Genomic DNA, 20,332 nt, shown 5'->3' on the forward strand with positions numbered 1-20,332 from the left:
TCAAAATATATAAAGAAAGTAAACTAGGTATGGCATTAATTAGATACTATAATTTTATAGTGAAAATGTTAAAGTTAACGATAGAGTATTCTTATTATTTAATAATATGAAACACTTTTACTGTGCTCTTTAATATGTATCTCTTTCAATTTTTATCTCAACTAATAATTTTTAAATGTAATAAATATTTATTTGTATAATAAAGTTATGACTGAAGATGTTGATCGCATATCGTTCAAAAATAAAAAGTAGATTATTTAAAAGGTGTTCCATATTATTTTTAAATTCGTCATACATTAGACGTAAATTACTTTACTATTATTTTGATGAAGATGGATATCATTTATATAATGATATATTCTGTTTTCTTATTTATAAACTCTGTATTATAAGGTAATGTACAAAAATTTGTTACAGAAATACATATTATATTCCTAATAAGATTTCTTCAAACTCGTGGCGTTTATCTTTTTAATATGCACATATATGTCTTCCCTTTTCGGCAATATCTGTAAAAACGTGTTTTCATATTTATTAATTAAGTATTTTGCATGTAACAGAATATTATTCTCAATACACGAATTTTTATTTTTTAGTATGTTTTTCACTTGTTTAAAACAATGTCAGTAATCACTGCGTTCAACGTCCACAGTACACTATTTCATGTTGTTACAAATGACGTGTTCCTGATCACTTATGCCGATATTTCGTATTTTCGTCTTAGGATATTATTACTGTGTTATTTTTCTTAAATCTTTAATATGCCGTGAAAAACTATTGATACATTTTTAAATGCTGTACCATTGAAAACATTTTGCAGATGGTCCTTTTTAGCAAAATCCAGAAACAACACAAGAATACTAACGATAAAACACTGTTTAAAAAAAGGTCTCAATTGTCCAGTATTCATTGCGCACTATAAAAACCAAAACAATGATGTACACTCTAATTTTTTTATCAACTGACCATACGCTGCAACATTCTGCGGACAATTAGTCAGTTTTAAGTTTCTCATTTTTCTCCTGTAACATGTCACATTCACAATAGGCAAACACATAATGACCACCCAGTCTGAAATGACTTTGGCATTTGATTCAGGTTACGCAACATAGTTATATTCATTTGCATTATCTTTATCTCGTTCCATATAATCCCTATCTATAAGAGATTCAATACGTTTCTTCAGATCAGCCGGCTAAAAAAAGATATTGTTATATTATTTTATAATTAACTTATTTATGTTAAAGTATTTAAAATATATTACAGCTTTTAAATCAACATACCTTTACAGGAAATTTTAACTGATTATACAGTTCACTGATTAATAAATTGTGTGTAAGTGTTTTTCTCATTTTCATAGTTCTGACAATAGCTGCATCTATTTGATATTGTCTATCCTGATAGACCCTTTCTTCTGTAGCCTTCTGTTCTTCATTCTAAGTAAAATATAATTTATACATTCATATTTAAAAATCTGATAACATATAAAATGTAACGACTTAAAAAAGTCATTAAAGTATTTTTTACCGTTTCTTTCATTTGAATTTGATTTATTTTTATTCTAAATAATTTATTTGTGAAATCTGCATTAAATACAAATCTATCGGTATCCCCAACATCTCTTCCTCTTGGGTTCTTTTGTAATACTCTAGCTTTTCCGCAAGCTAAAGATTGTAAAGTTCTTCTGAGTTCACCATCTTCTATATTAGTAGCTGCTTTTATATCTTCCAGCGATAAATTATCAGCGTCATTGAACAGAAGTAACACCAATGCTTGAAATAATGACACTAAAAACTCTTTATTACCCTGTTTTTGAATGTAAATAAAATGAATAGTGAATCATGTTTATTGTTACATTATATTTCTTACAAAAAATAAGTTATACCTGATTAAACCAAGCTTTGAGTACACAATGTCCCAAAGTAGGTTGCCACTGCAATTTTCTACCACTATGCTTTCCCAAATAGAATTTATTAAATACATCCTGGTATTGAACCATTTCTGGAGGTAATGTTACTTCCATTACTGGATATGTTGGCCAATAACCCATTGTAAGTATCGAAACTGTTAAATCCAAATTGCTGGCAGACAATTCACTTTGCAAATTTCCAGCATACTAAATCATAAACAACAAACTTTTTGTAATAACGTAATATATAAAATTATATATGAGAAAAACTACTATATATTTAAAAATAACATTCATCGGAATGCTTATATACCTGCTTAAAAGCAATATTAATATCTTTGCTAAGTTCCATATCTTTGAACATTCCTTCCAATTTACTAGTGAAACCACCACCACATTCTTGTTTTAATTTCGATAACATGGATTTTTCAGCATCAACAGAAGCTGATTTACCAACTAATAAACGTTTAGCCAAATCTTTTTTATAAAATGCTTCGAATACATCTTTTCCGTGTATAAATCGAAATAATACCATGATTTTATCTAATAATCTTTCTAATTCTTCTTCTGTTGCTTCCTTGTTACCAGCTCGCAATTTGCAATCAACGAATTTTGCTATCATCATAAAAAGGTACATAATGCTTATTTATCCAAATAATAATTTAAAACATAGAAACATTGAATGATACCTATTAATTCCGCTGGTTTATTTGCTCGTTGGTTAATAAAAGCTTCAAAAGCTTCTTTTAAACTATTAGCAAATTTCTCATTTTTATGAAAGCATGTATTAACTATATTGTCCATTTTGTCTTTGAAATCTAAAAGCTCTTGAACCATAGTTTTATCTTTTTCTGGATCTATGACTATAGTTTTACCCTTTTTCTATGGAAACAGAAAAGAAAATAAATTTCATTCTGTATTTCTACATACATCAACATATTTGTATACTGTATGTGCAAAGCATACCTTTATGTAAGAATTGAAATTTTGACAAAGTTCTATAAGACCACACTTTATACGACTATATAAATTATAAAGTAAAGATAAATCACTAATTCTATTTTCATCCAATAAACCACTCAATCCTTTTTGTAAAATGCTAGTAATATGTTCAGATAATAATTGCTTTTCTACTGTATGTATTAGCGAGCACCTGCAACATTAAATTGATATTAGAGTCCTGTGCGTATATATTATAGTAGCCCATATAAAGAACATACTTTGTAGATGCATCAAGATAGTGTAATAAACGTTCATTTTCTTCCTGCAAACGTTTATCTACGTGTGCTAAGTACTCAGGAACATCGTGTTCGTTCATTAATCGTTGACCTTCTGCAGCATATAATCTTTCTGTAGCAACCAAAAATCTGCAAGAACAAAAAGTTTAATGATTTATATTTACAGATATATATACATGTATGTGCGCGCGCATACACATTATTATACAAAATGCAAGAAAATTCATACTTGGATTCAAAGGCATCTTGGTAGATTTGTAGGTCGGATAACATTCTTAATAATGATTTAAGAAGCGTTCTGTCTACTGTATCGCCCTGACGTTCTTTTTCTATGAGCATAAGTAGTCCTTCTACTGTACGTGTTTGAACTAAATTATTTAGAACAATATACACCCTAAACAAATGTAATCCCATGTCCCTGAAATAATATGTACACATGTGATAAGAAGCAAATGTTCAAAACTTTTAATTATTAAAAAACAAATACCAAAAATCATACCAAATAGATAAAATACTTGGGTTTTGTAATACATATGTTCTATCCAAATATAGAAAAATACTTCTAATCATGATCATTTGTCTGCAATGTGACTGCCAACACTCATTCATTTTTTTCAGGAATATATGCCTATCCATTGATTCTGCTAAGAACTGCTCTATGTTAGCCTGCACATGAGCTTCTGTTAACCTTGTCAATTTGGTATATAACGTAGATGCCATTTTATGATTACACATATTTTCAACTGCTTGGTAAAGTTCTTCTAATGAATAACGAATACTTTTACTGGTTTGTATTGCAATTACAGCTTCTTGTAACTTTTCCCATGTTTGTTCTTGATAATTTTCTGGTAATTTTGGTTTATCTGTATAAAATTTATAATACATATCAGTTCCATTTTTACAAACAAACATTGATATATTTAATTCAATTATACACATCTAATATTAGTAATTTATTTAATACTCCTATAACAAAGATGAAATAACGAACAGTATGTAATATGCAAATAATTACTTTTGTACAAGTACAAATAAAGCAGCAAAGAATAAATAATAACATTGTAAATACAATACAAAATTTCACTGCTATATCATTACTAAAATAATGAATTCATAACTATTCTGCATTAGTTATTTAAAAAATTTAGAGATGTAAAAACATAAGTTAATCTTTTAATTAATTATGCTATTAATGATAATATGAAATTTCTGGAAACTGTATAAAAAAAAAGGGCAAATAATGCGCCTTAAAAACGTTTATCCATTTTAGTTATTCTTAATGTCAGGTTAGGTTATGTCTGCTTAGTATTATTAATTTCAATTAGAAGCAGTTCGTCCTTGGCTACATAATGCAGAATAAAAGAGTGCTACAAAACTCATAAGGTCATATTAAAAGGAATGTCGCAATCTTTGAAGGCACAGTGCCAATCATAAATTACATCTCGAATCTGCACGAATAATACCAGCTGACTTTGAGGTTAGGTAGTCCCATGGTCTTGCTTACTTTTGAAATTTTTGATGACGAGCTTTCTAGCTGTGCCTGGTTTTGCACTTGCCAAACTCGGTGAAATCTTGTTGACGCCGTTTGGATTCCCAACGGTTAACGCTGAGAAATTGGCTCGCTTCTGAGTATCAGTTGTGGCCGCAGCTGTATCCGTCATGTTTTCAGTTTCGTTGATCTCCGTGACCGCAACGGCGGATAGTTTGCTGCGTTTTGCAGCACTAAAGTTTAACACCGCTGTATGATCAGCGGCCGTCCTCTTCACCTGTGCTGTGGCCAGAACCTGAGTCCCTCCGAGCCTAGACATATGCGTGCATCACTCGGCCGCCGGCCCTCAGCTCACGAAAAACAGTTTTTCACTAAGAAATTGAAAGAATTCTCCCTCTCCGTTCTACCTTAATCCCTCTGTTCGAGAAGCGGAAAAACTTATTTATCTCAGATCTGCTTCTTGACGAGATCGCGAACAATTGGCAATCTGCACATGCGCGATACGTTTATACGACGCTCTCCACACGATTACCGCGCATCTTTAATTTACAATTTATTCCTTTCCTTACATTTTTTCATGTGTGCTAATAAAATTTGTTAATTCGGTGTTTGTTTATAAAAATGTAAAAATTTTAAAACTAGTTATTTGTAGTTATTCAATTTTACTTGTTATTTTGGAAATTATACGTATATAATTTGTTATATGAGTATCTAATAATAAAATATTAAATGTGTACAATTTGTCTAAAATTAATTTACATGTATGAGCATAAAACTTTAACACAAAAAGTATAATGTTATTAAAAGAAAAAACATTTTGTTGGTTTGAAAATTTTATTACATCCAGATATACATTCATTTCTCTTTGTAAAATATATATTTACAACGAGATAATGAGACAACGCGTATAGGCAAAAGTATTGTATCAGAATATATTTAGATTTACTTTTGCTCATGTAAAATATATTTTCGTATATATTACACATACTTCTTTTAAAGCCATTTGTAAAACTACCTCTAAAAATCTACAAGTAATGGCAATAGATTTGGTGCATTGATAATAAAATATTTAAAAGTATTCATTGGTTTATATTTATTTAATTGAAGTTTGTTTAATTAAAAGATACAACACTTGATATATGTGCGTGTAACAAATATAAATGAGGTATTTTAGTCCATATGTTTAATATTTTAAGTATAAAATCTTAAAAAATGCATTGTCAGTTGAGTTCAAAAAATAAACTATAAAATTTTATTAGTTTCTCGTGCAAAATAACATTAAAAACGAATGCTTAAATGTGCTGCTTTTATTTATACTAATTTATATATACACGTCTAAAGCATTAAGTAAATATCTGTCATAAAAGTGGTCGAATGTGAGTTTTGATAAAAAAGCAAGCATGAGAATACCATATATAATAAAATAAATTATGCACGTAACAAAGAATACAAAATAATTTTTAGAGCAATATTTAAAGAAATAAATGAAATGGTACCCATTATATACAAATATATTTCTCCTCATGTGCAGTTAATCAATTAGTTTACATTATGGTTAGATATAACCAAATATCCTCTACCAATAAAATATATGTATACACTATTGTTTCATTTATAGTTCTTTTATACTTACACAGGATTATTTTCAACTAAATCGATGTAATGTTTACATTCTTTTAGTAAATGTGAAATATGTTATTTAATCAGAAGATATTTACTGTATCAACTATGTAACTTGTTTAAGTATGTAAATTATTTTTAAATTGCAAATTACATATTTAAAATGCTAAATTCTTCTATAAATCACCATGATACTAAAATATATTTTTCATCAACTACCTGCTTCATTTAGGAGAGAAGAATTAGCTATAATATTCATGTATGTTGAATTAAAAGAACCAACTGAAAAATCCTTTCTTTTTTTCTTCACCCTTGTCTTGGTTAATTGTTTTTTGAAAAATGCGGTCAATATCTTCAAAAACATTTTTACTTGATTGAGCTGCATTAACATAATAATGGATTCCTTGTAAAGCATAGTAATTAACTAGTGGTTGAGTTTGTGTATGATATGTCGATAAACGTTTTTTCAATGCATCTACATTGTCATCAGACCGCTTAATTAATGGCTCTCCAGTAACCTATTTTCATAAAATTATATGCCTCATGTGAGATGTTTATATTATAATTTACAAATTGCAATTTATTACAACTAATAATTATTACTTACATCATCTTTCATAGGTTTTATGGGTGGAGCAAATTCTTCATGATATGATCTACCACTTGCAGGATGTATTAAACGACCTGTGATTCTTTTTATCAATAAATTATCATCAATTCCAAATTCTATCACAGCATCCAACTTGGTTTTTCTTTTTTGTAACATACTGTCAAGCTATTTATATTAAAACATTAAAAAAGATATATCATTTTTCTTCAACAATATTTTAAAACTACTTTGAATTTATTTTATTTCAATGTCATTTCAAGGTTACTAGCAGTTCTCATAATATTAATGATGATACAACGATAATGATTAATTCTAGCAACATTAAATTATTTAAATATTATTTAAAACTTTTGAACTTACTTTCTCAGCTTGTGGGACACTTCTTGGAAAACCATCCAAAAGAAAACCACGTTGACATTCAGGCTTGTCTAAATTACGATCAATCATTTGGACTACAAGATCATCGCTAACCAATTTACCTTCATCCACTACTTTTTTAATTTCTGCCCCAATTGCAGATCCAGAACTAATTTCTGCTCTGAGCATATCACCTGTAGATAGATGGCATACACAATATCGTTCTTTCAATAATGGCGCCTAAAATATATTTTATAAAAATTATATATATATATATATATATATATATATATGTATGCAAGTACATGTGAAAATGTTAAAATTAATCTTATAATCGAAAAATCTGTATTTTCCAAATTTTATGGAAAGAAAGGAAAGAACTTTACCTGTGTACCCTTACCACTACCAGGTGGTCCTAATAAAACGGCATTAACGCCTCTACGTGGTACTTCTTTTGGTAGTTCTGAAGTTTCTTTTAATTCTGCATCTGATCGTGGTGCCATTTTGCTTTATTAAATTTCCTTTAACAGAATGTAAGAATAAAAGATTTTTGAAAATGCTTGTGTTGAAGTTCACTATCAAGAGTACATATCACTGTTACGAAAAGTATAATAATCGAACACCGTTAATTCCCTCCATGCGCTGTGAAATAATGCAATAAAATGGTTCTTGATGTGTGTGCAACACTTGCCTCATCTGCCGTGTTGCTATTAAACTAATATCGAAGTGAATCGATTCTATTTATATTTTTAAATTTAAATTTATATTATTATCGAATTATACCTTTTTTAATGATTCTTTCTCATATGTTACAACAAACTCAGAAAAAATAAATAATTTCGTACATGTACAGTTCATGTGTATGTTTATTATACTACATTTTTTTCTATAAATACATAACAAATTTATTAAAGAAAATACAATAGTAAATATAGTTATCTATAACATAATTTAAAGCTTTCGTTCCATATTAAAATGAAATTTTTTAAATATTAATGTATATAAATGTAATTATAATACAATTCACAATTATTATTTCTTTATACCCTATGTTGCTTAAAATAAAACAAAAATCTTATATCCTTAACAGAAAGTTATTGTATACTCAAATGCATTTTTTTCAGAAAATTTTTAATGTTTGTTTCTCGATATTTAATTTGTGTATAGAGAAAGTTTTACTATTCACATTATTGAATATACAAAAGTAAGTAACATTAAATTATCATTAAGGAACAACAAAAGGAACTCTTTGTTAAAAAGTCATATTAGGGTCTTAAATAAATATATAGCTTAATATTTACATATAATTATCTTATAGTATAATCTTATAAATAATGCACAGAGTAAATCTTTGCTTCTGCAAGATATTTAGCCTACAAAATTCTAAAAGGAAGAACATTACGTTATTACGTCCATTGTTTAAATTATTATGTTCATAACTTGCATTGAAATTATTCCAAAGAGGACATGCATTTATTGTCTGTGTGCTAATTTAGTGATGTTTATAAAAGAGTCTTCTGAACATATATTTTACTACTTTACAGTATCACACGCGTGTCAATATAAGAAATAAATAAACATAAAATAGAGTAAGTTAAAAAAAAATGTGAAATTTTTAATTATATTTTCATAATATTTTGACATATAATTAATATATAACTTGTATCTTATTCAGTAACGAAATAGGTGTTTATAAGTTTAACAGTTAATAAAATTTACGTTAAAATTGTTTTTAGAATTATATTACCATGTTAATTACTATTCACTATTGCTTTATATGAATGTACATAAAACGTTTCAACAATTTTTAAACAATTATCATGGCATACAAATCTAGAAAAGAACATAAAATAATATTATTTATCGAATAAAATCCTACAACTAATTAATATTAGGATGGTGTAAAAGTGGATAAGAATTATAATAATAAAAAATTTATAATTAAATCAATTACTTATATCCATAATTGTAAATAGTCAGTATTCTGTATTTTTTACTTTACCAAAGAAAAATAGAACAGTTTTTTTGGTCAAAAGCTCGCATATTCTATCAATAAAACACTAGAACATAACTAAAAGCCTTATGTTCAAATTATGTGTATGTATATATTTATTACAAATTTTAAACTTAAATTATCATAGCATGAATTTATTGTACTAATATCTATAGTATTAAAATAAATTATTTGTACTCAATATGTATATCATAATTTCACACAATATTTTGTTATATATGTATAAATAATAAATAACTTATATTCAAAATACTTGTACCAGTATTATAAATTGTTAAAGAAATACTTGTTATTTTTAATCATAAGTGAAACATAATTATTGCACTTTATACCTATAAAATAATTTCTTAACTTAGCTTTTATGCGTTAATATAAATTTTTAGTACAAATAACATTATTATGTACAGTTTCTTATTGTTATATACTTAAGAAATTGATAAGATATTAAATTCACTAGAAGTGGAATTGCTCCTTTTGACTAAAATGTTACATTTTAAAGTTTATTACAGTGTATACATATATTGCATAAAACTTGGTGTCAATTTTTTATCCTCTAAAAAACTTGTGTATATTGTTATTTAATACTTTGTAATCTTTCGTTTCTTTTTTATTTAAATATTTTAAATAGGTCATTTATATATATACTAAAATAGTACTAGTATCAAGCTGTTTGGTCATAAAGACATAACAATATATTATCTATCATATCTACATTAATATACCAACAGAGAACTTCTGCTAAATTATATTAATTCATTTACAGAAATATTAAGCAAATATTCAATCACTTGGTTTTATTTTAAAGGCTTTTGAACCACTTCTCGATAGTTTGCAAATATTCTAAATTCTCTACAATATACGGAAAATATTTTAGTTTACATTGTACTATATTATGTATAGAAATAAATAAATATAAATATACGAAAAAACTTATATATATACAAAATTGTACTAAAATACATAATTTAAAAAAATACTTCATCATTATAATACAGACATATTTGACTTCTTTTAGTAATTATAAACAATTATATACTTTTTCAAAAATATATTAAATATCATTAACAGATTATACAAAACGAAAGTTTCTTAGGATCTCATTTAGTGTGTGAACTTTGGAATATTTGCACACATTCGGATATTATGCAGGTTATAAATATAGATAAGCTTATAATTCCATACACTTGTTATGGACACAATAACTAAACGATTTAAATAATTGCGTTTCATTGTAATAATTTTCTTTTCAAGATTTCTATATGCAACTAATTTCAAATCTTTATGTACCTGTAACAATTTTAAATCTGCAACTGTAAATGTATATGTACGTATACATACCTTTTAATTCCCTATGGAAATAAGTTTTTATACAATTCTATAAATATTAATTTCTTTGTAAGAATAAATATAATCCATAGTACATTTATTTAGTAAATGCAAATTCTATTTGCTTGCATAAAGCACTTTCACCAACAAATTTTTCGTAACTTTGTGTAGTAAAAAAATTCATGCATTTTTTTACTCCCTGATTTTTTGTTATTTAAACCTTTTTATAAAGGATTAAATAATCATTAATATCTAAAATTTCTTTCCGTTCAATTGCAATTTTGGAAGTTATATGCAACTACGATTATTCATCATTAATCATATTAATCAAGCACATATTGCTGCATTGCATAGTTCACAAGAATTGTCATACATACGTTATGCAAAATTTTCAAAGTCTTAACCATATCTTCGCATTATAAAACCTTTCATATGTAATTTTTAATATTACAGTTTAATTATTTGCGTTCCTTCCAACATTTATGAATCTAACACACTAGGAAATTCTAGTGTGTCAGACGCCTGTTTCATATGGTTTCTTGACTATTCACTGATTGTGAACTGCGCGAAGTTTTTCGATTTATTGGTTCCAAATAAGCTGCTGGAGCCCATCCTTCTATTCCGGTACCTATTAGTTTTACAAACCACCAACCAGCACATCCAACTTTAAGAAGTTCTAAGTTGTCTCCTTCACGCATAGTAACTTCTGACTGTCCAACTGCACAATAATCAGCCAATGCTATGTATCTTCCACCCTAATTGAAAATAAAAATTACAGAATATTATTATTCTCATTTAATAATATGATTATTGAAAAAAAAAAATAATAAATTTACAGGAGCTGGACCAGGATTTTCACTAAAAGCATCTTCATCATCTGTGTTGCTGTTTTCTGAACTCCAGGCAACATCATCTTCTGTCGATTGTAAAAGATCAGTGATGTTCCCTACAACACTACTACCATCAACTGAAAGAGTTCGTAAAGATCCAGAAACACTGCCTTGGGCTTCCCACGAAATCGTCTGGCGCAATGGTCTATAAATATTTTGTATAATATTATCATTATTACTGTCTGTTCAAATGTAATTACATAAATAATTTACTTACTTATGATTAGTCTTTCCGAGAGCAGAATTCTGTTTTCCTTTAAGTTCAGCTAATTGAGACATTAAAACCCCCTTAATTTGACGCACCCAAGATTGTTTAATATCAATAGTAGGTGCTTGTATTGTATGCACTTCGGCCCGACCTTGAAGCCAAATTTCAAAACGTCTTGCATCACCTTTAACTGATTCTGTGAGTCCAATTTGTGACATCTGATAAAAATAAAATTAAAATTTTATATATAACATGAAAAAAAATCGAGGCGATACATAAAACAGATATATGTATAAGATCACCTTCAAATATCTTTTGAAATGGTATGTAGCTTTGTTATGAGCTTGCGGTTTACTATGTTTACAAAATATAAGAGCCTTTTCATACAAAAAAATATGACGTTGAGATGGTTTCAACCTAAGAAGTCGTTCTCGTTTACTACTACTCCAAACGCTAAAAGAGCCTTGTAATAAAAGCTCTCCTTGTGCGTTTAAATCTTCCTGGAAATAATATTAAATTCTAATGAGACATTACTGATTATAATTACATAATAACAAATGACAAAAATTGATACAAATTGTAAATAATATTTCACTTACAGCAAATCCAGTAATAGCCGTCTGATGCATGCTGTCGTTAACGCATTTTAATACAACAAGCATGCAATCTAATGCTTCCTGTAATTCGGTGCAACATGATGGTTCCTCGCTATATTTTAAAAGATCTTTCAATAATAACTGATATTTTGTAATACGCTGTACGGGTTTTAAAAGGTACGCGGCCAGAGGTAATTTGTGACCGAGTCTTTGTTGACAAGTTGCAAGAAATTGAGGTTCGTTCTGTATTTGTTCTCGTAACTTTTCAGATCTTGGAATATTTTGACAGTAATAACTATATAATCTGAAGAACACATCACGCTGAAAATAAGTGTATTTTATATTACATTATTGAAAATGTTTGCTTAAATTAATTTTAAGATTTATAAAAAATACTTATCTAAATAATATTTACCCTTTGTACAAAACACAATGCAACAAGTTCAGTATTCGAAATACAATTTTCTAAATCTCTTAAAAACGTTTCTCCGTGAAAAATGTAAATATCTTCCAAGTTACCAAATAAAATATCTCCTTTGCCTACTAATGCTGCTGGTACTAAATGAGTCATTGCTTCATTAGTTAATTCCATTTTGTATCCTTTAATTATGGAACCCAGCTCAGCAACGTAGATTCGTTCTGTTTCAACAAGTTCCGCTAAAACATGTCCGCGTTTTAACCGTAAAGCTTCTACATCTTTAGATTCACTTTCTGGCGATGAAGATTCTCCTTCTATGGGACTCATCTCCATCTAATAAGTATTACGAATTCCAATAATTCATAATTGCATATGTTTATACTGGATCAAACGTAATAACAATTTACCTTCGGCATAGTGTTAGCTTTTTTAAGAATTCTACCGGGTTTTACAATTTGGGGCAGTGATTGTAATGGCTTAACTGGTTCAGGAGTTACAGTTTGAACCGGTCTTGTAGGTTTAATCAATTGTTGTTTTAATGTCATGATTCTTTTATCACACATCAAAGACACATCTTCTATTCTTTGTAAAACCTAATGTATTTATTTCACAAAATAAAAATGATAATTTCATAAAAATAGCACGTTCACAAAATATACTTACTTGAGTAATAAGAGCTTTAGTTTCAGGCATTATAGAATCTTGAAAAATACATCTAGGATGATGAAATTCCTCTGCAGCTTCAATTAATTCTTGTAAATCTTGAAGTGCTTGATCAGCTGGTGTTGTATTGTTTTGTGATGCAAGCAATTCTATTCCACGCGTACACCATGCATTTGCCTATAATACACGATTAAAAATACATTCAACTATATTTTCTAAATATATTTTTTAATAACTTATAAGGCAAGTAATTACCTTGTCTATACGTTCCATAAGTTCTCTGCATTTGGTTAACATATGTAACCGTCTCTCCAGTCTTTGACTTAAAATAGTACAAATTCTTTGTAACTCCACACACTTAGGTTCCACAACATCTGTAGGACATAGATGCCTCCCAGATAGCAATTGTTGGCCAGCAGATATTACTTCTTCTGCTCGTTCTATATCTCCCTATAAATTTATATAATTTTATTGATGTTTAGCAAATATTAAAACATTAACAAGAATACTACAAACAGTAATTGAATATTTTCATCAATTTTCGTTGTTCATCTAAAAAATTATTCTAAACAAAGATACTATCTTACGTGCAGTGCAAAGTGAGAAGTAACAATGATATTCATTCTCCAAATCTGTCATGCCAATACAAGGCATGAATTAAATCCCTATAATTTTATTTACCAACGAACCATTTTTCATCTTATGTTATATAAATATATTTACTAAGTTTATAAAAACAATACATTTTGATAGAGATTTAATTCACTAACCCATAAAGAAATTATTAAAAGTAATAAATCTCCTTTTTACTGTATTTCAAAATATATTAACACAGAATTCAAAAATTGAATTACTAAATTAGTATCAGTATGTTCAAAAATTTAAATCTATTACAAAATATACGTATTTTGTTAAGTGGATTGCTTACCAACACCCAAATCCACATGGTATGCAACAAATAGGACTATCGACAAAATGAGGAAAGCGGTGCGAAGTAACATTTGTGCATGATGTGCATTATATGTATATGTGATTGCTTATAAGAGTATCCAAACCAGAATTTACATAAAGATTTTAAATACTTTCTCCACTTAACTATTTTATTGCTGAATTTTAGACTGTCTTGAGGCAAAATTCGTATAATACTGGTTTGAATATTATATCTTGTTGATTTCAATGCATTATAAACATTCTCAAACTTAAAAATATTAATATTGTACCACGCTTATCTTTTTTGTTGTGGTTGTGATAGTAGTTTATACGTGATAATTTTTGAACATTTATATATAAATATTAATTTCTTATATTTATAAAAATATCTATTTAAATGAAGACGCTAATTTGATATATTTTAATTTTTTCTCCATATTATAATTTAAAATAATTTTCGTTTAATAGTATTAAATAATATGTGTATAAAATAGAGGTACATACTCTGCATATTCTTTGGAATGCTGATGTGTCACAAAGTAACTGTTCAACCCTAGCTTGAGTTTCTCCCACTTCTGTCATTTCTTCTATGGTTTTTAAATGTTGATCCAATGTTGCTTGCAACTCCCTAAAATCAGCTTCAAATTGTCTTAAAGCTAGACAATGTCTCAAACGAGAGCTATGATGTGACCAAAACAAATCAAAAGTTCGTTCTGTTTCTTCTAATTGAACAAGTAATCTAAAAATAAATAACATTTTATAATTAAACATAACTGATCATTAATTTATAATATATCAAATTAAATCATTTTATACCGTTCTATTGCTGCCACATTTCCTAATCTATCAGCTGTTCCTTTACCAGTTAGTTGTCGTACACTGTCCAAAAGTGCTTCACCATGTCTTGCAGCACTAAGAATTTCTTCCTTTAATTCATTATATTCAACTTGTTGTTGAGATAATAAAGATGTAGTTGCAATAGTATTGTTAGGAAATTCAATTTCGGCTAATCGCCGTGTAAAAGAATCCAACGCGAGCGATACGTCTTGTGTCATTGATGAAAATTTTTCCAAACTCTATACAACAGCAAAAAAAAGTGAAAACAAAATTTACATTTTATTACATTTACGGCTGTACTTACAATTCTATTTTGTATCCAGGTGTGGTGACAGTATGGTAAACTGCCACTAAGTTGTTCAGTTAACTGATCTTTATCTATAAATTCATGTAGCTCAGCAACATTTGCTAAAAATATAACTCTAAATTTAAAGTCTTCTCTAAATAATTTATTTGATACTTCTGAAATAGCTTTCTGTAAAAATCCAGCTGGACGTAAAACGTATGCAACATGAACTAAACCAGGAAAAAATCCCTATAATATAAAGAGACTAAATTAACATATTTAGTGTTATCTTTATTTCTCTCATTACACTAGCATTACATTTTTTAAAAGATGTACTTACAGAGATTTTTAATAACACAGTTTTTACAGAGTTCCATTTATCATTTCTTCTATCAATTATTAAATGAAATCCAAGATCAGCTTCCTGTAACCTGAAAATCATTAATGACGTTTACAGTAACTATTTTCCATTTTATACATTTTCATAATAATATTGTTTTAATCTTACGTTGGCACAGAAGTAAGATATAGCATGAGACGTTGATAATCCAAATCAGATAAATTATGAAAATTGCCATTATCAGGAAACGTAATTATAGGACAACCCTCTCGAGTTTTCCCTCCTATATGTACAAATATGTTATTACATAATATATTTAAATGACATTGATGAAATTTTATTTTATTTACCTGCTATTATAGCATACTGTGATTGGAGAAGGTCTGCAACATCTCTAATTGCCAAATCCCCATTTTCAATTTCACCAGTCATACTCTCTACATCTTCTGAAAAGTATAAATTTGTATAGTTTATAATTGACAATAAATATAATATATGTAGTAGTAAATAAGTACAATTATTATGACCTACAATTAACTGTCATTATAAAGTGAGTTCATGGATAAAATTTGTATTCTTTTGATATAAATGATTATCAGTATTTATAACTGTAAATTGTCGAAAGAAGGAATTTTGACAAAGATATGTTAAACTTATATTAATGATCACCCATACAATATTTACTATATGTCACTGTGAGAGCTCAGAATGTACTCTTATGACCTTACTGACTACAACTAACTGAAGCAGTGTTCTGCAATACCTACAATGTTTCAGTTGTAACTGTAAAACAAGAGGCTCTCAATTTTCGGAATTATACCAATAATAAAATTAACTTTCAAAATAGGATTTCAAAAAGATAATTTATTATCACAACAAATGCACCATTATTTTTATATTCACAGGTCATAAATTGCAGAAACTATAACAATATATATTTTACTTCAAATTAATAAAACTACATCTCAAAGTGCTTTAAAGTATTGTTTACTGTTTACATACATAAGTATTATCTCCACCAACAAAAAAGAAATTAAACATACTTTATTTAAAACTGAACTAAAAATGATAACTAGTATGCATTTTATATATTACTTGAGAAACACTGTATTGTTGAATCTTTAATCTCTTAATTTACATATTTGAGATGTAACTGTGATAAAAACTGTTTATTTTTCCTATATCTTATCATTATTTAAATTTATTATGTATTGCTTTTACATATTTAATTTTGTAAAAATAAAGAAAAATTAAAAAATTATAGGAATACAAATTAGATATTTTTTTATTATTTATTACATGTTCTTATTTTATAAATTGTAAATGTTAATATAAAAAAACTACATATTAAAGTCTCATTTTAACATAATGTACACACGTAATAACATACTAATATCAAAACTTTACAAAAAAAAATATCAGAATAGCAGATGCTAAATAAAAACAGGATCTTAAATACTTTATTTTTTAAATAGTGGTAATTTTATATGATATTAATGATAATCAAGTACGATTACTTCTTTCTCATTTACATGCTTTTCTTATACTAATTAATACTGCCTTCTAGCTTCGTAGAATCATAATTTGATTTTCCTTCAGTTTTAAGTTTCTTCACTTTAATTTTTATAACATTTTTCTTTGGCTTAAAAGTAGTATTTGTTGCATCAGTATATGATTTCTGTAACATTAAAAATGTTTATATTATGCAAAATATTATCAATATACTATACTCTTCTTGAAAATATCAAATCAGTATGAATGAAACATACACAGAAACATTTGAAAATATTACTTATTGTCATTAATATGTATAACAATAGCATTAAATATAAACATTCACTTACCTTTTTTCATGTTTGTATAGTCATATCATTGTTAACTAAGTACTAACAATTTAACATTTCAATTTCTTTATTTTCATTAGATATAGATAAGTTAAAATTTACTTACCTTTTTTTATTATTTTTACAAAATCATTTATAACATTTTTCAAAAAATATCACGTTTGTAACTATAAACAGTCGACGTAAATGCCTTGTGTACAAATACGTCTTTGTACATCGATTGATACTCTAGCACAACGCTTGAAGATACGGCGAATATAGTTGTAATATTATACATATAGAGGGGATAATAGGTCCAATCCTCTATAAATAGGACAATTCCCACATTACGTCTGCATAAATACATTATCTATCGAAACACGCACAAGTATCGAATAGTTCAATATTTACTTTAATATTTCTAATTGCATAAAAAAAATAATATGATTAAATACGGATACATAATATGTATAAATGTTTAAAGAAAATGGTATCCCACTAGCAATTCGTCACATTTATTTAAATCCATTAATTATTTAATTAATTTAATGTAAGTATTGATAATATAATCACTGAAGAAACAAATGTAAAATATATTACGAATATATATATACATATCTCTCAAATATAAAAAATATCGATCTTTCATATAAATACATCTACCTATCAACTAATATATAAACAAATTCAATATTTTCATAAATCAATACTAAGGCTATAAAAAAATGCTCATATTATTTGCATTTCTAATTTTAATGCTGTACACATAAAACTGATTGAAAAAGTAGTCCAAAAACGCATAACTCAAACCTGCACATTTCGTGGAGCAATGCTGATGACAGGGACAATTGCAGCTATGCAGTGATTTTCGTCGAAGAATCATGTTGTTACTTTAAATAAATTTTCACGATCAATTTCAGTACATTAAAATTTATCACACAGTATTATCTGTAATATTAGTATTTCGCATAACAACTCGATTTATCGTTATTATAAGCTTATTCCATTACCAACATACATATGTATATGTGTGTATATATATACATATATAATAGGTAAATCCAATTTAATCGCGTACGCATATCTAACAGAATTTCATGATGATGTTGGTCTTTTATTTTATTCAAACATTGTAGCCGGTATTTCCGAAGTAGTTCTTATACACCCCAGTATTTCAAGGTAACCGCAACGCTATCACTCCGCGTAAACACAAGACCGAAGATTGAAAGATCGATTATATGTATTATATATAAATTAGCACAAAATGTGCGACTATATTATAATCGACAATATATTAAATCAGTATTTATTCACGGGTCTATTAAACGAATGTTATAATCCCACAGTTTCTCAACTCGAACCATGAACAGCTATAACGGGCGACGACCTCTATCGTAACACATACGAGATACGACGCCATAACGCTTCATGGTGGAGGTAAAGAGAAGACTGAACAACCAATCACAAAAGACCTGATTCCCAATAGAGGGGTAACTGCACGTGACTTGCAGCATGTCAGTGTCAAAATGTACAATTAAATCAAAGTGGATTCTACTTTAATATCCCATTATTTTATATTTGAATAAAAAATTTACTTGTTCTTGTTTATCTAGATAGTGTTATTTAACATTTTTTCTTTGCTACACTTTTATTATAAAAAATAAATACTCTAATCTTTTCCATTTTAACATTTACTAGCTGATACCAAAACATTATTACTTAAATGTATTTCAGCTTAAAATTTATTATTATATATATATATATAATATATACATATTATATACATATTATATATATATGTATATATTATACATACGCGCGCGCGCATAATATATAGAATACGTAGTTTTTATATTTTAAAATGAATGCGGTTATCATTGATTAATAATGTCATTTTGAATTTTGAATATTGTGATACAATAAAATATGATATTTTAAATGATATGAATATACAAAATGATATCTGCATAATTTTATATAGATTTTACTACATAATATTATGAAAAGATTAGTGGAAAACAAGCGTAAATGTTTTTAAATGATCGGTAGTGTTGGAAAACAGATATATTGAAATATATAAGAAACGCCCGAAAAATCAATCGACAACAGCGAAAAATTAGTAGACTATGTACATAGGAAAAAAAAGAATTGAAATATTAAGAAGTAACCAAAATTCGATCGTAATACAACCAATTATTATGTCAAATAAAGTTATAGTAAAAACTTACCAACTTCCAAGATTTCAAGATCCAGGTTTCCGCTTTGACTATGACTGATACTACTACTGCAAGCATTGTAACTGGATCTGTGAGATTCCTCCATTGCGCGGGAGGCACTACGTTTAAATTGTTCTAAAAAACTGTCTATTTGATTTTCGATGCTGGTCGGCGAGCTGGCCATCTTTTTGCGCGCCACTCCTCAGTGAACGTCAACGTGCTGAAGATGGAGATGAAAGTTGATCTCATAGATACGTGTTTTGCAGCTGCTACAACTGACTCGATCTAAATGATTAGCTACATTTTACGGTGTTAAACAGGCTATTCCAGGATTAGAAGGATTATAGCGCACAAGCGAACAAATCGCTATAATTTCAATCGCTGTCGTACCTTCTCCCGCTACTCGATACATGTTTGTTAGTCGTCGAGGAACGCCCGGAACTGAAACGACGCATAGCATACCGCAATATTTTTGCGGTAGATGTCGCGAATAGGTGTAAAATTGGCGCGCGTGGTTTGTTAAGTAATAATTTGTATCGTATGTTTTTGTTGTAAAATAAAT

The 20,332-nt window shown here is 27.8% G+C and overlaps 3 protein-coding genes across 8 annotated transcripts; all 3 read right to left on the reverse strand.

The window, feature by feature from the left end:
• Positions 1 to 564: 564 nt before the first annotated feature.
• On the reverse strand, positions 565 to 5,155 carry Cul4 (cullin 4). Its single transcript, XM_003707602.3, has 11 exons — positions 4,652 to 5,155; positions 3,647 to 4,010; positions 3,377 to 3,565; positions 3,130 to 3,276; positions 2,876 to 3,062; positions 2,599 to 2,791; positions 2,223 to 2,524; positions 1,886 to 2,116; positions 1,528 to 1,806; positions 1,284 to 1,436; positions 565 to 1,195 (listed from the first exon to the last, which is right to left on the reverse strand). The coding sequence occupies exons 1-11, from the start codon at positions 4,953 to 4,955 to the stop codon at positions 1,100 to 1,102; spliced, it is 2,445 nt and encodes an 814-aa protein (XP_003707650.1). The 5' UTR covers positions 4,956 to 5,155; the 3' UTR covers positions 565 to 1,099.
• Positions 5,156 to 6,129: 974 nt separating this feature from the next.
• Positions 6,130 to 7,901, reverse strand: Ak2 (Adenylate kinase 2). Its single transcript, XM_003707603.3, has 4 exons — positions 7,610 to 7,901; positions 7,227 to 7,463; positions 6,864 to 7,031; positions 6,130 to 6,774 (listed from the first exon to the last, which is right to left on the reverse strand). Exons 1-4 carry the CDS (start codon positions 7,724 to 7,726, stop codon positions 6,526 to 6,528), a joined length of 771 nt encoding a protein of 256 aa, XP_003707651.1. The 5' UTR covers positions 7,727 to 7,901; the 3' UTR covers positions 6,130 to 6,525.
• A 568-nt stretch (positions 7,902 to 8,469) lies between these two features.
• On the reverse strand, positions 8,470 to 20,220 carry LOC100877974 (guanine nucleotide exchange factor DBS). Of its 6 annotated transcripts, none has more exons than XM_012295275.2 (16): positions 19,783 to 20,220; positions 16,082 to 16,174; positions 15,900 to 16,014; positions 15,732 to 15,822; positions 15,410 to 15,640; positions 15,085 to 15,344; positions 14,773 to 15,007; positions 13,594 to 13,788; positions 13,339 to 13,515; positions 13,083 to 13,268; positions 12,673 to 13,008; positions 12,261 to 12,578; positions 11,964 to 12,161; positions 11,671 to 11,879; positions 11,400 to 11,598; positions 8,470 to 11,318 (listed from the first exon to the last, which is right to left on the reverse strand). In XM_012295275.2, exons 1-16 carry the CDS (start codon positions 19,952 to 19,954, stop codon positions 11,091 to 11,093), a joined length of 3,243 nt encoding a protein of 1,080 aa, XP_012150665.2. In that variant the 5' UTR covers positions 19,955 to 20,220; the 3' UTR covers positions 8,470 to 11,090. The 6 variants fall into 6 exon arrangements, with proteins under 6 accessions (XP_012150665.2, XP_012150656.2, XP_076395502.1 ...); XM_012295266.2 differs by having other exon boundaries at positions 16,082 to 16,177; XM_076539387.1 differs by having other exon boundaries at positions 16,082 to 16,177; positions 20,161 to 20,197.
• Positions 20,221 to 20,332: the final 112 nt, after the last annotated feature.

This window comes from Megachile rotundata, chromosome 14 (assembly GCF_050947335.1).
Source record: "Megachile rotundata isolate GNS110a chromosome 14, iyMegRotu1, whole genome shotgun sequence".
NCBI lineage: Eukaryota > Metazoa > Arthropoda > Insecta > Hymenoptera > Megachilidae > Megachile > Megachile rotundata.

What these genes read in the sequence shown, in the direction of transcription:
- LOC100877974 (XM_012295266.2), bottom strand. Translation starts at nt 19,954, where the DNA reads ATGGCCAGCTCGCCGACCAGCATCGAAAATCAAATAGACAGTTTTTTA. An exon ending in TATCTTACTTCTGTGCCAAC is followed by an intron (nt 15,823 to 15,899) that starts GTAAGATTAAAA and finishes AATGATTTTCAG; the next exon opens with GTTACAGGAAGCTGATCTTG. An exon ending in CATTCCAAAGAATATGCAGA is followed by an intron (nt 13,789 to 14,772) that starts GTATGTACCTCT and finishes ATAAATTTATAG; the next exon opens with GGAGATATAGAACGAGCAGA.
- Cul4 (XM_003707602.3), bottom strand. Translation starts at nt 4,955, where the DNA reads ATGTCTAGGCTCGGAGGGACTCAGGTTCTGGCCACAGCACAGGTGAAG. An exon ending in CAAGATGCCTTTGAATCCAA is followed by an intron (nt 3,277 to 3,376) that starts GTATGAATTTTC and finishes TTGTTCTTGCAG; the next exon opens with ATTTTTGGTTGCTACAGAAA. An exon ending in ATTTCAATTCTTACATAAAG is followed by an intron (nt 2,792 to 2,875) that starts GTATGCTTTGCA and finishes CTGTTTCCATAG; the next exon opens with AAAAAGGGTAAAACTATAGT.
- Ak2 (XM_003707603.3), bottom strand. Translation starts at nt 7,726, where the DNA reads ATGGCACCACGATCAGATGCAGAATTAAAAGAAACTTCAGAACTACCA. An exon ending in GTAGTGGTAAGGGTACACAG is followed by an intron (nt 7,464 to 7,609) that starts GTAAAGTTCTTT and finishes AATATATTTTAG; the next exon opens with GCGCCATTATTGAAAGAACG. An exon ending in TAAAACCTATGAAAGATGAT is followed by an intron (nt 6,775 to 6,863) that starts GTAAGTAATAAT and finishes TTATGAAAATAG; the next exon opens with GTTACTGGAGAGCCATTAAT.